This window comes from Muscardinus avellanarius, assembly GCF_963383645.1.
Source record: "Muscardinus avellanarius genome assembly, chromosome: 3".
NCBI lineage: Eukaryota > Metazoa > Chordata > Mammalia > Rodentia > Gliridae > Muscardinus > Muscardinus avellanarius.
In genome coordinates this window covers 58,680,721-58,697,544 of record NC_137788.1, presented here as the reverse complement: position 1 = coordinate 58,697,544, position 16,824 = coordinate 58,680,721, and the positions used below count along the sequence as shown (strand labels likewise).

At 44.6% G+C, this 16,824-nt stretch overlaps 1 protein-coding gene across 1 annotated transcript in view; it reads right to left on the bottom strand.

Annotated features, from left to right (window-relative positions):
- Positions 1–16,824, bottom strand: part of IL12RB2 (interleukin 12 receptor subunit beta 2) — a gene marked incomplete at both ends in the record, with an annotated part of 78,985 nt that overhangs the window by 44,773 nt on the left and 17,388 nt on the right. The window contains 2 exons of the mRNA XM_080693388.1: positions 4,408–4,487; positions 16,003–16,153. Coding sequence (XP_080549514.1) covers positions 4,408–4,487; positions 16,003–16,153 — 231 coding nt within the window. The remainder of the gene's footprint in view (positions 1–4,407; positions 4,488–16,002; positions 16,154–16,824) is intronic.

The following is a 16,824-nucleotide window of genomic DNA, read 5'->3' as shown; positions in this document are numbered from 1 at the left end:
AACATCCTTCAAAAGCAAAAGGTCATCGCTCACTGCCCCCTGGGAGAGGATGCTCTGGCTTCGTTCCCAGGCTACGGGGCTTTACCTGGGGCTTCCTTTAGAGCTCCTCTCTGCAGTGTGGGGTGTCTCTAGCATCTGGCTCTCCCAGGCTACGGGGCTTTACCTGGGGCTTCCTTTAGAGCTCCTCTCTGCAGTGTGGGGTGTCTCTAGCATCTGGCTCTCGGTGTTGCTCAAAGATGAAACCCCACCATGCTCAGAGCAGCATGGTGTGAGCCAGCCACAAAGCGTCAGATCTAGTTTTCTTTCTAGGCCAACATCAGACAAGCCCCTTGAGCCTCGGCACCACCTTCGAGGTCCCAAGTGTGGCGTGAGGAATCCTGGTAGGACAAGGGAGCAGGTGTGCTCCCAACAGAAGGGGCGGGGATTTCCACCCAGGAAGCTTCCTGCTGCAGCAGGGCTGTGTTTCTTGACTGGAAACCACTGGAAACCAGCCCTTGAAACCTCAGGTTCTATGTTTATAAAACAAAGGATAAGCCTGGCATGGTGGCACATGCTTGTAATCCCAGCATTTGGGAAGCTGAGACAGGAGCCGTGCGGTTCCCAGACAGCCTCAGCTACTTAGTGAGGCCCTTTGCAACTCAGTGAGACCCTGTTTCAAAAAATAAAGAATAGATCTGGGCGTGGTGGTGCACGCTTGTAATCCCAGCATTTGGGAGGCTGAGACAGGAGGAGTACGGTTTGCAGGCAGCCTCAGCTACTCAGTGAGGTCCTCCACAACTTAGTGAGACCTTGTTTCAAAATAAAGAATAAAAAATAGAGCGGGGGCGGGGTGTAGTTCGAAGGTCGAATGCCCCTGGGTTTCATCCCCAGAACTGCAAAAAATAAATAAATAAAAAATACAAAACAGGGCTGGGAATGTCGCTTGAAGGTAGAATGAGCCTGGGTTTCATCCCAGTACCACAGAAATAAATAAATAAATAAATAAATAAATAAATAAATAAATAAATAATAAAACCAAGGATGTGGCTGCATCCCGGTTAAATTCTCTGTGGCTCTTGGGCCCCGTGGTTTTGTAGTCCAAAGCAGGACTAGTCGTAGAAGCTTTTGATATTGACCCCTTTGCTTCCTCACACAGATCAGTCCCAGTCTAGACCACCCTTCTTGGGCTTATAGTTCTCACCACACAAAAAGGAGGGTTTCTAATGGTAAGAGACGCCCAACCATGCCAGGAGCTGCCTACAGAGCGGGAGGGGGACCTCAGTAGAAGCTCTGTCTGTCCTGGCAGGAATAGGAGTGATGTTTATAACAAGAGGAAAGGCAGAGCACTGAAGTCCTTTCCAAAGGGACAAGACCAAACTGAGAAGCTGAAAAGAGTTGGTATATGTGCATCTGCTAGCTTTACCTATACTTAACAAGCTTTTATTTTATTTTATTTTGTGATACTGGGGATTGAACCCAGGGGCATTCTGCCTTCCAGCTACAATACCAGCCCTGTTTATCATTCTCTATTTTGAAACACGGTCTCACTAAGTTGTGGAGGGCTTTACTAAGTAGCTGAGACTGGCTTTGAACCTGGGATCCTCCTGTCTCAGCTTCCCAAGTACTGTAATTACAAGTGTGTGCCACCATGCCCGGCTTAAGCATTTTTTAAAAATTTATTATATTTTGGTATTGAGAATTGAACCGAGGGGCGTTTTATTCCTTCCTTCCTTCCTTCCTTCTTTCCTTCCTTCCTTCCTTCCTTCCTTCATTTCTTTCTTTCTTCCTTTCTTTCTTCTTTTTTTCGGGTCTGAGGATGGAACCCAGGAGCATTTGACCTCCGAGCTACACTCCCTGCCTTATTTTTATTCTTTATTTTGAAACAGGGTCTCACTGAGTTACAAAGGGCCTCACTAAGTAGCTGAGGCTGTCTGCAAACTGCGATCCTCCAGTCTCAGCCTCCTTAATGCTGGGATTACAAGCGTGCGCCACCATGCCCAGCTTGGGTAATTCTATTTCTGAACTACATCCCCATTCCTATTTTATTTTTTATTTTGAGGAAGGGTATCACTAAGTTGCTGAGGGTCTTGCTAAATTGCTGAGGCTGGCCTTAAACCTGTGATCCTCTTATCTTAGCCTCTAAAGTACTGAGATTACAGGTGTGTGCCACCACACCCTGCTTATTTTTTATTTTAAACATGGTCTTGCTAAATTGCCAAGGGTCTTTTTTTTTTTTTTCGATACTGAGGATGGAACCCAGGGGCATTCTACCTCTGAACTACACCCCCAGTCCTATTTTTTATTCTTTATTTTGAAACAGGGTCTCATTGAGTTGCAAAGGACATCTCTAAGTAGCTGAGGCTGTCCGCTAACTGTGATCCTCTGTCTCAGCCTCCCAAATGCTGGGGTTACAAGCATGCACCATCATGACCAGCTCACCAAGAGTCTTGATTAGATGCTAAGGCTGGCCTTGAAGTTGTGATCCTACTGTCTCAGCCTCCCAAGTACTGGAATCACAGGCAGTACCACCACACCCAGTAACAAACATTTATTTTGACTCCCTTCTGATACTGCTCTCAGGCACCGTGATGATGCCTGAAGTATGGTGCCTTCAGGCATGGTGCTTACCATTCAGTTTTCCCGTGGTGGCCACCATGGCTTTTAATGTACCTGTCCTCTCATTTCCTGACCCCAACCCATGGTCTCGTTGCAGACACCGGTTCTCAGTATCCTCTTTCTGCTGGAAGGGATCCTTGAGTAGGGGAAGGTGACGTAGGAGCAGCACAGCAGATCCTTCAAGTCAGTGCAGAGGACATTTGTTGGAGGAGGAATCTTCCCGGGGTGGGGAAGGAAGTTTGGTTTTATCCTGTTGCCGTCTCATGAAAATGAGAACAAATAGCCAAGAACCGAGCTGGGTTCTCTTGTGATATCCACATATTTTGTCTGCCCTGCATGTTCTGCTTTGATCATTATCTTGTTATTAAAAGTGGCCCTATTTTAAATAAATTTTGAGCTGCAGTGTTAGTTTCAAAGGAAGAGCTTGATTATGATTCACCAAGCTATTTTTAGCAGTTTCTCTTACATCAAACATTTTGCTTGTGTGTGTGTATGAGACAGACAGAGGGAATGAGAGGAAACGAGAGAGCTAGAGAGAGGAGAAGAAAGAACTTTATTATTATTTATTGGGACTGGGGATGGAACCCAGGGGCATTCTACCTCTGAGCTATACCCCCAGCCCTAGATTTTATTCTTTATTTTGAAACAGGGTCTCTCTGAGTTGCGGAGGGCCTCACTAAGTAGCTGAGGCTGTTCGGGAACCCAGATCCTCCTGTCTCAGCCTCCCAAATGCAGGGATTACGAGTGTGCGCCACCACTCCCTGGCTGTTAAGAAAGAACCCCCCCCCCTTATCTCTAGTACTGGGGATTGAACCCAGGGGTGTTCTACCTCTCAGCTACACACGCAACTACTGAAGTTCTCAGTAATTTGCTGAGGCTGGCCTTGAACCTGCGATCTTTCTGTCTCAGCCTCCCAAGTACTGGGATTACAGGTGTGTGCCACCACACTAGGCAAGACTGTTTTTTTTGGTTTTTTTTTTCGGTACTGGGGGCATCCTCTCATAGTGTTAGGGATCACTGTGTTCTGGAATGTGGTTCTATTTATTCCTAGGTTACTATCACTCCCGGAAAAAAAAACTGCTTTCTAATCCTATTCAGGTTATTTTGTTTGTTTTAATTTTATTTTTATTTATTTATTTTTGCAGTACCGGGGATGGAACCCAGGGGCATTCTACCTTCAAGCTACACCCCCGGCCCTATTTTTTATTCTTTATTTTGAAACAGGGTCTCACTGAGTTGCAGAGGGCCTCACTAAGTAGCTGAGGCTGTCCTTGAACCGGGAACCTCCTGTCTCAGCCTCCCAAATGCTGGGATTACAAGCGTGCGTCACCAGGCCCAGCTGTTTGTTTGTTTTAAAACAGGGTCTCGCTAAGTTGCTGAGGCTGGTCCTGAACCTGCGATCCTCTGTCTCAGCCTCCTAGGCACTGGGATGGTAGATGTGCGCCGCCATTCCTGGCTTCCTATTCATGTTATTTGTTAGTGCAATTCATATTCCTGAGCTAGGGCAGCTTTCTTTCTATTCTCTCTCTTTCAATGATTATGGACCAAGATACGCCTAATTTTCCACACCCACAGCTTTCTGGTGTTTTCTTTTGCTAAGAGTGAGCAAATCAGGTGACCTGGCCCCTGCTGGGCCCCTGTATATGAATGAAGAGGTGGCCAGAAGGAGGACGGAGGCAAAAGGCAGAACACCTGGTCAAGGTCAGTGGTAGAAACAAGCCTCCAGAGAAACAGCTCTTTTTTCACCTTGAAAATAAGTAATAATTCAAATGTATAATCTTTTTAAGCTTAAAGTTGACACTGAAAACTTACCTTCCAGAAAAGAGCAATCTGTTGTTTCTCGTTGTCAATGTGCTGCTTCAGGTACCAAATGTCTAACATTCCAGTAGGCTCTGATTTGGGGGGTGGGGAGAAACATTTTCATAAATATTTGCACAATGGAAAAACTGTGTGTGTGTGTGTGTGTGTGTGTGTGTGTGTGTGTGTGTGTGTGTGGTTACTGGGGATGAAACCCAGGGCATTCTACCTCTGAATTACACCCCCAGCCAGCCCTATTTTTTATTCTTTACTTTGAAACAGGGTCTCACTGAGTTGCAAAGGTCCTCACTAAGTAGCTGAGGCTGTCCGAAAACCGCGATCCTCCTGTCTCAGCCTCCCAAATGCTGGGATTACAAGTGTGCGCCACCACGCCCGGTTGGGAAAAAAAATTTTTTTCCCCAGTACTGGGAATTGAAGCCAGGGGCATTCTACCTCTGAGCTACACCCCCAGCCCTATTTTTTATTCTTTATTTTTATTTATTTATTTATTTATTTATTTTTGGTGGTACTGGGAGTGGAACCCAGGGGCTTTCTACCTCTGGGCTATACTCTCAGACCACTTTATATTTTATTTGGAAACAGGGTCTCACTAAGTTGCTGAGAGCCTCACTAAGTAGCTGAGGCTGACTTCGAACCTGTGCGATCCTCCAGTCTCAGCCTCCCAAGTGCTGGGATTACAAGCGTGCGCCACCACGCCCGGCTTTTATTCTTTATTTTGAAAAAGGGTCTCACTAAGTTGTGGAGGTCTCCTCTAAGTAGCTAAGGCTGGCTGTGAATCTGCGATCCTCCTGTCTCATCCTCCTAAATACTAGGATTACAAGCATATGCCACCATGCCTGGACTGTGGAAAACGTTTAATAGTCATCTCATTAATGAGTGGGAAGTAGGATAACTTTGATTTCTTTAGTAAACCAGTTATTTTCTTTTATTTAACAACGAACAAGTATATTTTTGGCCAAAAAGTCAGAAGAAGCAAAGTTACTTTAAAAATAAATTTTAAAAAATAATGAGGAGGAAATTAATCTCCTAACTTATGTTTATAACATTTGAATGCATGCTTCATCTGTACACAGGTAATTTTTTTTTGGGGGGGTGGGTCTGGGGATGCAACCCAGGTGCATTCGACCTTCGACCTACACCTCCAGCCCTATTTTTTATTCTCTATTTTGAAACAGGGTCTCACTAAGTTGTAGAGAGCCTCACTAAGTAGCCGAGACTGTCCACGAACCGCGATCCTCTAGTCTCAGCCTCCCGAATGCTGGGATTACAGGTATGTACCACCACACCTGGCTTGTATAAAAGTATTAAATTTATTTATTTACTTATTTATTTATTTATTTATTTTTGTGGTACTGGGGATGGAACCCACGGGCTTTCTACCCCTGGGCTACACTCCCAGACCACTTTATATTTTATTTGGAAACAGGGTCTCACCAAGTTGCTGAGAGCCTCACTAAGTAGCTGAGGCTGGCTTTGAACCTGTGTGATCCTCCTGTCTCAGCCTCCCAAGTGCTGGGATTACAAGCGTGCGCCACCATGCCCGGCTCACAGGTATTTAATTAAAAAACTCTAAAGAAATCATGTGTGGTTATGTCTTTATTTATTGGAATGCAGAAAGAATTCTCATCAGAAACATAAAGACATAAGGAAAAACATATTTAGATATTTTATAAACACAGGATACATATAAGGTTTGTCATTGTGTTTATAGCTCCATTCCTGAATTTATGTTGTAGAATAGGTATTTGGTGTTTTGATCACTAAACAACAATCTGCTTGAAGGGAAGGCCTATCTCATTTACCTTAATATTCTCAATACTAGTACAGTGTTTAGGATGTAACAGGCTTCCAATAATTAAATGATGAATGAAAAATGAATAAATTAGATGATATTGAGGAGATAGAAAGGAAATAGGCAGATAGGGACAAGGCCTTGGTAGAAAAAGTTAATTTCCTGAGTTTCCTGAGGGGTGACAAATACCTGAAATTCCAAAGGCTCAGAGATAAGAAGGCCAGAGCTTCACAAAGCCATCTATTTACTAATCAACAAACCCACCAAGCAAGTCTGGCATTCCTGAAATGAGACCCTTCAAAGGACTTGCAAATACCCTATGCATATTCTGAGAGCTGCTTCCCAGAATTCCCCAAAGTCACCCTAACCAAAAGAGAACTTGCAAGCGGTCAGGCCTTTGCCTTAGATGGCAAATTGGGGCTTTCCCTCTCAGGAGCCCCTCCCCATTTGGGGAGCTGTTCTATCTCTCGCAGGTCGTGTTAGCCCTGAGAGAAGGCAGAGTGCATCTGAGGGCACGTGGCTAGGGTGACTCTCAAGTAGTGACCTGAAGGCCTCTGTTGGACATCAAGGCTGACCAGGCCCCTAGGGGTGACCTGCACCTCTTTTCTGGCAGATTGAGTGGACTCTGGGAGAAAGTAGTTTGTAATTGACGGCACTTGGCTTGGGCGACACTCGGGTAGTGACCTGAAGACAGCTACTGAACAACAGAGACCCGACAGCCCCTTTGGGGTGTTCGGCCTCTTTTCCTATTCCCTTCTGGCAGATCGCGTGGACTCCGGAAGAAAGCAGCCTGCACCTGAAGGCAATTCGGCTTAGGCTACTCTCAAGTATTGTCCTGAAGGCAGCTGCTGGACCCAGAGTTTCAGCCCCTTTGGGGTGTTCAGCCACCCTCCCCCCATTCCTTGCTGCTTCCAATAAAACTTTTACTCCCCTTCCTGAGGTCTGCGGGTGTCATTCTTTGCTCACTATAGACAAGAACTCGCCGGGGTTCCTCTCAAACCCCCATTTCAATATTATCTATTTGATGATAAAACACAGGCTGAACCAATGGAAGAAATAACCATCAGCCCGTAAGTCAATGGTCAAATACGATCTAATTTAACTTGAGAAACCCAAATGAATTGAAAGTAGACGGAGCGGTCAATTCCGGTGTGCACATGTGTGTGCAGGAGAGCGGGGCGAAGCAATGTTGTATCTTCCACTATTGAGTTACTTAGATCTACAGCCAGGAGCAGAATTGATTGAAACAATGCGTGAGAACGGCTTCAGCTGCGCCAGCCCAACTTCCTCCACAGTGAAACTTGGAGTGTATTTGAGGTGAGGATGCATAGGGGTTCTTTCTGCATTGGAAAGTTCCATTTAAGCAGATGGAAATTTCTAGAAAATGGAGTCCCACCACCTGGGGATAGGAAGACTAGCATCCAGGGAGAGGAGAAGAGCCGAAGGGAAAGGAGCGTGCACATTTGCCTGCACCAACTCAGTGAGACTTTCAGCAGCTTAGCGAGAGTTTCAAAATAAAATAGGGCTGGCACAGCTGGGGGTAGAATGCCTCTGGGTGCATTCCCTAGTACCATAAGTGACAATAGCAAAAGTGTATTGCTGAGAGGCCAGGGGATTTGTTCAAGATCCCAGAACTAACAATGAGAGAATTCAGGCTTGGAATCCAAGTTCGTCTGACCCCACAGCCCGTGCACCATGCAGTTGCCTGGCTCTGAGAAAGCTCACGATTCCTCTACAATCCATCCGTTCCCCCATCAGGAGGACCTGTCTGTGATTATTCTCTTCCTTTGCCACTTCCTCTTTCTACTACTTCCATTGTTTTTTCTTTTAATTTTTAAACACCCCACCCCCCATTCTTTCCTGAAGCTCCTTCTTCTTGTCTTCCCTCCAGTGATGATATTTACTCTTTTAGCCAGAATGGAGAGGTACGATAAGCTCCCTCAGAACATTCTGACAATGCTTTCAGGACTGTGGAGAGTGACCGGGAACCCAGCTTGGAACTTCTATCTGCTAGCCCAGATGCAAAGAGGAAAATATCACAGGCAAGTGGATAAAGAAAGCCTGATGTTTAATACAGTGCCACCTAAGAGCCAGGCAATATTTCAACACTTTATATCTGCCATGGTTTGAATATAGAATGTCTTCTCAAGAGCTCATGCATTGATGTCTGGAGTTGATACACTTAAGTCATGAGGGTTGTAATCTCATCAGTGGATATATCCATTGTGATGGACTTATTGGGTGGTAACCTAGCTGGATGGGGTGTGGCTAGAAGAAGTGGGTCACTGGAGGTGTGGCCTCAGAAAATGTGTCTTTGAATCCCCTTGTTTGCTCTCTTTCTTGTGTCTGGCCTCCATAATGTGAGAGCAGAACCCTTGCTCTCTTCCTTCTGTGCCTCCCACTACCCTGAGCTCTGCAAACCTGGTCCAGCATAGACTGAACCCCTGGAATCTCTAGAACTGTTAACAAATAGTCTTTCTCTAAGTTGTGTGGTCAGGTTTGTTGGGTCACAGCAGTGAGGATACTGACTGAAAGTGTCCATATCTCACTAATCCTCATGCAGTGCAGAGGATGCAGACAATCACACACACCTGAGGACAAGGAGACCAATAAAGGTCAGATGATTCACAGAGACTCAGAGCTGGCAAATGTCAGTGGTGAAAGCAGAGCCCCCAGGCCCTGCTGTCTCCAAAGACCTTTCTGTTCCCACAACAGTTATTATATTGAGCAAAGAGATGATCATTCCACAAACCAGATGTTTCAGACCTTGACTATGTAATTTGGACTGGCTGTGCTCATCAGCATCAAAACCAGTTGACTTGTTCCATAGCAGTTAATGCCTTCAGTTCATTACATATTGGTAACAAATTTAGAGGAAATGTTCATTGCCTCATTAAAGAGCCACAACCTAACCGATTATTACAGGGAGAGCTAAGAATCAAATTCCAGAATTATACTCTTTTCACAGGATAAATTGCAAGTGAAACTAAAATTTTAATGGTGCCTACCTGCTGAGTATGCCTCCACAGGAGATAAATCATTAGTTGCATCTGTATGAGTTTCAAAGCGTAAAATTGCATGACCAGGGATGTCAAATCACGGTTTCTTAAAGCAATATAAAGGCTGATAGCAAAAAGAATCTTTGATACTCAACGATCACAAAATCACTTAAAGTTCTAACCTCAGCATGTTATCTCACAAAAGACAGATGAAACTCTTCTGGGCAAGTAAGAAAAGAAAGTCAAAGGCCAATGTGCTGGAATGAATTCAACATGAATGTGTACAAATGGCTAAAAATATAAATATGAGAAATGGAAGCGACGCTCCTGAGATGAAACGACCTTCTATGTCAAGGGGGAAATTGGAGACTTAAAGAGGAGGGAGCTGCCAATGTGAGAAAGAGAGGAGATGGGTGTAAATGGTCTACATGACCTTGAGGGCTCTTGCTGTGATGATGAGATTCTAGGACTCTGCAACAGCATATGTGGCAAACAAATCAGAGCCAGGTTGTGTGCGGTTCTGGAGTCAGCATCTGCATCTGAAGCCAAGGCAGGTGCAGGGAGCCTGGACAGGAGCTACTGAACCACAGGGTAAGAAAGCAATCGTTCTACAGGAATTTGAGTAGACAGAGGAAAATGGAGAGATCCCCAAGAACAATGCAGCGGAGAGCTGAACAAAGAGTAAAGGCACATCTGGAGAGATTGGGGCAGTGGATTAAATGAAGCACTCATGAACCTTTTGTCTTCTCCTGGTCCAAGTTATGCTAGGAGCAGGGCAAGGCAGAGATAAGCCCGGACCCCTTTGGTTCCTTGATGTCCTGTGCTGTGTGGTACATGTAGCTAAAATCCGGTTCCAAATAACTCAATTCAAACACATCTTAAAAGTGCTACTTGAGTAAATGGTGTTTAGAGACTGGTCTATGCCTTCAGATGGTCACCGGCTCTGCCTCCTGGTGAAATCCTAGGAAGTCTCCTGTCTGTCTGTCTGTCTGTCTGTCTGTCTGTCTGTCTGTCTGTTTCTCTCTCCTTTGACGGATCACTCTCGGTGCTTGGCTCTCTCTGTCTCTCTCTGCTCTTTCCTTGTTATCATTCTTGGTGGCTTGTTAACCACATGTGGGTTGTTCCCAGTGGCTGGTATGGTTAGTCCCTCCAACTGTCCATGTCCAATCATCTGTTTCTCTCAAGTGATTACTGCCTCTGCTTTCCCTGAGCAAGGAAAACAATCAGGGAGGAATCCTTTCATCTGGCCACCAGGAAAACAGCCAATGCCCTCATCAGGTGCCCAGCAGTGCCCCCTGTTGTACAATGGAGGGAGCATCCTCGCTACCACCACAGTTCAAACCTTCACCAGAGCTCAGGATCCCTTCCCCTCTCCCCTCACCAAGAACTTCTCTCCCTCCATCGTCCTCCCTTCCGTGTGTCACTTTGTTCCTGCTGGACTTTATCGTTTCCTTGAAGATACACTGCATTATGTTTGAGTCTAAAAACAAAGAGTTTCTTTTCTGTTTTCCTTCCTTCCTTCTTTCCTTCCTTCCTTCTTTCTTTTATTTTCTTTCCTTTTATGGTATTGAAGATTGAACCTATGGACATTTTACCATTGAGCTACATTCCCAACCCTTTTTATTTTTTATTTTGAGACAGGGTCTCACTAAGTTGCCCAGGCTGGCCTTGAACTTGCAATTCTCCTTTCTCAACCTCTCAGGTAGCTGGGATTACAGGCATGCACCACCTTGCCCTAACAACAAAGAATGTCGTATAACTATACACTACACCAGCTGCTGTCCCCCATCCCCAGTCCCTTCACATAACTTTTTGGAAAGAATTGTCAATCATCATTGACTCCCCCCCCCCTTACCTCACATTGACTCTGACCCCACACTAACCTCCCCATGTGTGGGCACACTCCCAGCTGTCCATGTTGCCAAATCTAACCATCATGTTTCTTATTTCATTGCACTTATCACTAGCATTTGACACAGTGCCGTACTTCCTCCATCTTTCTTCTTTTTTTTCTTCAAGAAACATAACCTTTTAACATTCAGATCACCAGCTAAAGAATTGTTTCCTTTCTCTCTTTCTTTCTTTTTGATTTATGATGCAAGGATTTTATGTGGAGACATGACTTCAAGAGAGAAAAGGGTGAGGAAGTCCAGTGCCCCGGCTCACTCACCCGCATTAACTCAATAAAGGCATCATGTCAGCATACTGACATCACATCAGGAGTTAGGACTTCAGTAGACGAATTGTGGGAACACAAACATTCAGTCCATAGCAGGAGGAATGCCACCTGATTCCCTTAGGACTCTATTTCTTCTCATTCATTCATTCCCCTGGATTCTTTCCCTGGCTTTCCAAGGTACTTGCTTGAGCTGGAGGTTTTGACTAGTTATCATAATGCCCCAGAACCTGGCATAGTCTCTTTTATGCACGGTCCTCATAGACCATGTGGAGAAATATGTATTTTTTTTAATGGTTTCTGTTTAGAGAGATTAATGAAAAAAAGATTTCTTCCTTTTGGAGTGACTTTCATCATGTCAAATATCTGAGCAAGAGAGTAGAGATGAACAATTAAGGACCAGAGGTTATTTTATCATCTCACATAATAAGCTTGGGGGTTGGCTAACATGTTTTCTACAGATCCAGATAGTAAATATGTTTAGCTTTGTAGACTACATGATCTCTGTCACTACTACTAAACTTTGCCCTGTAGTGTGCAAGAAGCCACTGACAGGATGTCAACCAAGAGACATGGCTGGGCTCAAATAAAACTTTATTTATGGACACTGAATGAACTGCCTGGCTTCTCTAAGTGGAGAGAGGCTTCTCTATTTCTCCCTCTTTGGGCACCTCTCATCCATCACTGTGCCAATACCAAGAAGCAGGACTCTGGGCCAAGCAAGCACGATGCTTTATTAATGGTGTATAATAAAGTTGCTCAGTGCCAAAACATGTAAATAAGACTTTAAAAAATGGCAATGAGCCGAGCATGGTGGCGCACACTTGTAATCCCAGCGCTTGGGAGGCTGAGACAGGAGGATCGCACAGGTTCAAAGCCAGCCTCAGCTACTGAGTGAGGCTCTCAGCAACTTAGTGAGACCCTGTTTCCAACTAAAGTATAAAATAGGTCTGGGAGTATAGCCCGGAGGTAGAGAAGCCCCTGGGTTCCACCCCCATAACACACACACGCACACACACACACACACACACACACACACACAAAATGGCCATGAACAGATAGAAACACCTAAAGAAACGATTGTTTCACTGTTGTGGTATCTTCTGCTGCGTATTCTTTTTTTTATATATATATATTTTTTGTGGCACTGGGGATTGAACCTAGGGACATTCTACCTCTGGGCTATCTTCTCAACACTACTTCAGTTTTTATTTTGAAACAGGGTCTTGGTAGGTTGTTGAGTCTTGCTACTTCCTGAGGCTGTCCTTGAACCTGTAATCCTGTTTTATAGGCATGTGCCACCACATGGGGCTTTCTGCTCGATATTCTTTTTTTTTTTTTTTTTTTTTTTTTTTTGTGGTGCTGGGGCGGGGGAACCCAGGGGCTTTTTCTTCCTCTGGGCTATACTCCCAGACCTATTTTATACTTTATTTGGAAACAGGGTCTCACTAAGTTGCTGAGAGCCTCACTAAGTAGCTGAGCCTGGCTTTGAATATGTGATCCTCCTGTCTCAGCCTCCCAAACGCTGGGGTTGCAAGCGTGTGCCACCATGCCCGGCTCTTCTGGGTATTCTGAGTGGTAAGGGGCCAACTTCCCCCATGCCTGAGCACATTCTCAGGCATATCTGGATCTTGTGAAGCCCAATTCCAGAATGTTCTCCCACTGGAGGGGAAATGCTGCTGTTGGCTTCCCAGTATTCAGTCGGCCTTTGATGAGTACTGATTTGGGGATTGTCCTAAATACAGGAAAGTGGTTTCTTTCCTCCTACCTCCTTACTCAGTGGTCATTTCTTTTCTCCTGGAGGACCCTGACAGGAGTTGAGTTTGAAAACAAAAGAAAGGACTTATGAAGTAAAGAATGGCTTTATGGAGCCGGGCGTGGTGGCGCACGCTTGTAATCCCCGCACTTGGGAGGCTGAGACAGCAGGAGGATGGCACAGGTTCGAAACCAGCCTCAGCTACTTAGTGAGGCTCTCAGCAACTTAGTGAGACCCTGTTTCCAAATAAAGTATAAAATAGGTCTGGAAGTATAGCCCGGAGGTAGAAAAAGCCCCTGGGTTCCACCCCCAGTACCACACACACACACACACACACACACACACACACACACACAGAAAGAATGGCCTTACCCCTGAGATGATGGTGAAGCGCTGTCCCCCTACCCCCCACCCCCAGGAGACAGCCTGTCGCTGGGCCCTGGGGAGCCAGGCTGCAGAGAAAGAGCTCTATCACAAATCATTCACAGCTTCAGAGAGTACCTAAGAAAAGCTTACTAGTAATTTTTTTAAATGCCAAGTTACACATGAGTCACATTTAAAGGGTTAAAAGGAAGATGTGTTAAAAAAATTTCACACCTTTTAGGTTTACATCAGTTGGTGTTTCATAAGGAAACTGATGACAGAGACAGTGGTCAGGGCTTCGAACCGCCCAGCTTCAAGTCACGGAGGCCCTGCGACAACCCGCAGAGGACCAGACGCAGAAAAGGGAGAGTCGGCCTCGGAAGGAAGCCACGGGAGCAGAGCGGTGAGCGGGCTCACGACCAGTCTCAGCATTTTAGCAAGACACTGTTTCCAAATAAAAAAGTAAAATAGGGCTGGGGGTATAGCCCGAAGGTAGAAGGCCCCTGCGTTCCACACCCAGTACCACAATGAATGAATGAATGAAATATTAAAGTAGGGCTGGGGGTATAGCTTAGTGGTGAACACCCCTAAAGTTCAATCAACCACAAACAGAAACAAAAAGAAAAAGAAAATGAGTGCAACTTGATCACAAACCTATTCATTATCCACACACATTTTCTTAAGTCTCGAATAAGCATTTAGGTTTTCTCACACTAGTATTACAAAAGCTCTAGATAATAAGCAATGGGCTTATGTGACAATAATATTTTCTCTGTGCCAGATTTACATAAATTATGAAAAGCTCTATACTCTCCACTAAATGAGTGCTTTTAAAAACTAGTATTCAGATGACAGGTTTTTTTTGTCTTTTGAAAGCGCTGTTAACATTGACAAGGTTTATAGAAGCTTTTTGCTTCAGTAAGCTGTTTGCTGACACTCCAATAAAATCTCTTTCCCACTAATTACCAAGAAGAAAAGTCCATCAGACCGCTAAGTACATTTGCCATGCAGTTCATCGCAGCCGGTGTTGTGGTGGTCCTCATCTGACACTGAGGATCAAAGGCTTGAAGAAGTACTGTGCAATAATATTTGAAGGAGGGAGGATCTCTAAGTATTACATATTTATTTTAGAATACATGTTTTCTTTCCTCCTCCTCCTCTTCCTCCACCTCCTCCTCCTCCTCCTCCTCCTCCTTCTTCTTCTTGTGGTACTGGGGTTCCTGGAAGCCCTTCTACCTCCAGGCTACACTCCCAGACCTATTTTTTATATTTTAACTTGGAAACAGGGTCTCCTAAGCCAGCGTGGCTGGCTTCGAGCCTGTGCGATCCTCCTGTCTCTGCCTCCCAAGCGCGGGGATTACAAGCGTGCGCCACCACACCCGGCAGAATATCATGTTTTCAAAGTTGACTTTTTCTTGAGCTTTTAGTATGGCTTATAGAACCATATGAATTTCCAGAGGATCAAAAAGATAAGGCATCAAGGTTTAACCACAAAGGAAGGAAATTAATTACTGGTTACAGCTTTGTGAAATAGTAGACTTACTAAGAAAGCATGAGAAATAGGAATGCATTTAACCAAACATCACTGAGGTATAAGCTTATACTTAACCTGACTGGTGGCTAACAGAAGTAGGACTTAGCTAACATTAAAAATTTCCTAGCCAGGCGTGGTGGCGCACACTTGTAATCCCAGCATTTGGGAGACTGAGACTGGAGGATTGAGGTTTGAGGACAGCCTCAGCTGCTTAGTGAGGCTCTTTGCAACTCAGTGAGACCTGGTTTCAAAATAAAGAATAAAAAATAGGGCAGGGGGCAGGGGGTGTAGCTCAGAGGTAGAATGCCCCTGGGTTCCATCCCCAGACCCGCAAAAAAAAAAAAAAAAAAAAAAAATTCCTAGCAGCTGGGCATGGTGGCACATGCTTGTAATCCCAGTACTTGAGAGGCTGAGACAAGAGGATCACAGGTTTACAGCCAACCTCAGCTACTTAATGAGGCCTCCACAACTTAGTGAGACCTGTTTAAAAGAAAATTAAAATTAAACGTAGGGCCAGAGGTGTATCTCGGAGGCAGAATGCCCCTGGGTTCAATCCCCAGGACCAGAAAAGAAAAATTCCTAGCAAGATAAACATATATCCTTGGACAGTTTTAGTTCTTCAGTTGGTATTTTAACTTGTTAATTTAATCGTGCTTTTTGATTCCATACTGGTACTTTAGAGAGCCTCTTCCAAGGAATCCATTACAATGTCTTCCTCTCCCCATCTCTTTTCCTTTTCTCTTTTCTTCTTTTGGTAGTGGGGATTGACCCCACATTCTATCTCTGAGCTACCCCCTAGCCCAAATTTATTTTTTATTTTGAAACAGGGTCTTACCAGGTTGCTTAGACTGGCCTTGAAACTGTGATCCTCCTGTCTCAGCCTCCCAAGTACTGGGATTCCAGGCAAGAGCCACCATACCTGGCCTTCACCTTTTATTCCTCACCCTCCTTCTCACCCTGGACACATACCTTCTTCTGGTGTGTGTGTTCTCAATGATTCACTCCAATCACTCCAGCTTCCTTTATGAAGATGCAGCCTCGAGGAAATCTGAAATTCATATTCTGTAAACGGTTTCAGATCCAGCAAATCGCATCTTCCTGTGCCATTTGTGACGTTAACCTTGAATCAGACAAGATGTTTTAAAGTGAGAAATAATATGTGTACATTTTTATGTGTTATGTTCTGATAATTCAATATATGTATAATATAATAATTAAGTAAGGGCAGTAAGCAAACTGTCTTTTCAAACATCAATCATTTTTACGTGTTGTGAGTAGCATACTCTTCAAGTTGTTTTGAAATCTATTGTAAGTTGTTTCAGCCTATCCAGCTCCCCTCTACTCGGCTAATGAAGAATCAGAAGTAAACTCTCCACTAGGTGTGTTTGTCCCTTACTGAACTTCTTTCCATCCCCTCCGCCTTTCCCAGGCTCTACTGACAAACATCAAATGTCCTCACTCATTTACAGAAATAAGTTGATCTCAGAGAAAAACAGAATAGAAGAGTAGAACAAACAGTGTTTTTTAAAGTGTCCATTAAGCCGGGCGTGGTGGCGCACGCTTGTAATCCCCGTGCTTGGGAGGCGGAGAAAGGAGCATCGCGCTGGTTCGAAGGCAGCCGCGCTGGCTTAAGAGAACCTGTTTCCAAATAAAAAGTATAAAATAGGTCTTGGGAGTGTAGCCCGGAGGTAGAAGGGTTTCCAGGAACCCCAGTACCACCAATAAATAAATAAATAAATAAATAAATAAATAAATAAATAAAGTGCCCATTAAAACTAAATTAACATAAAG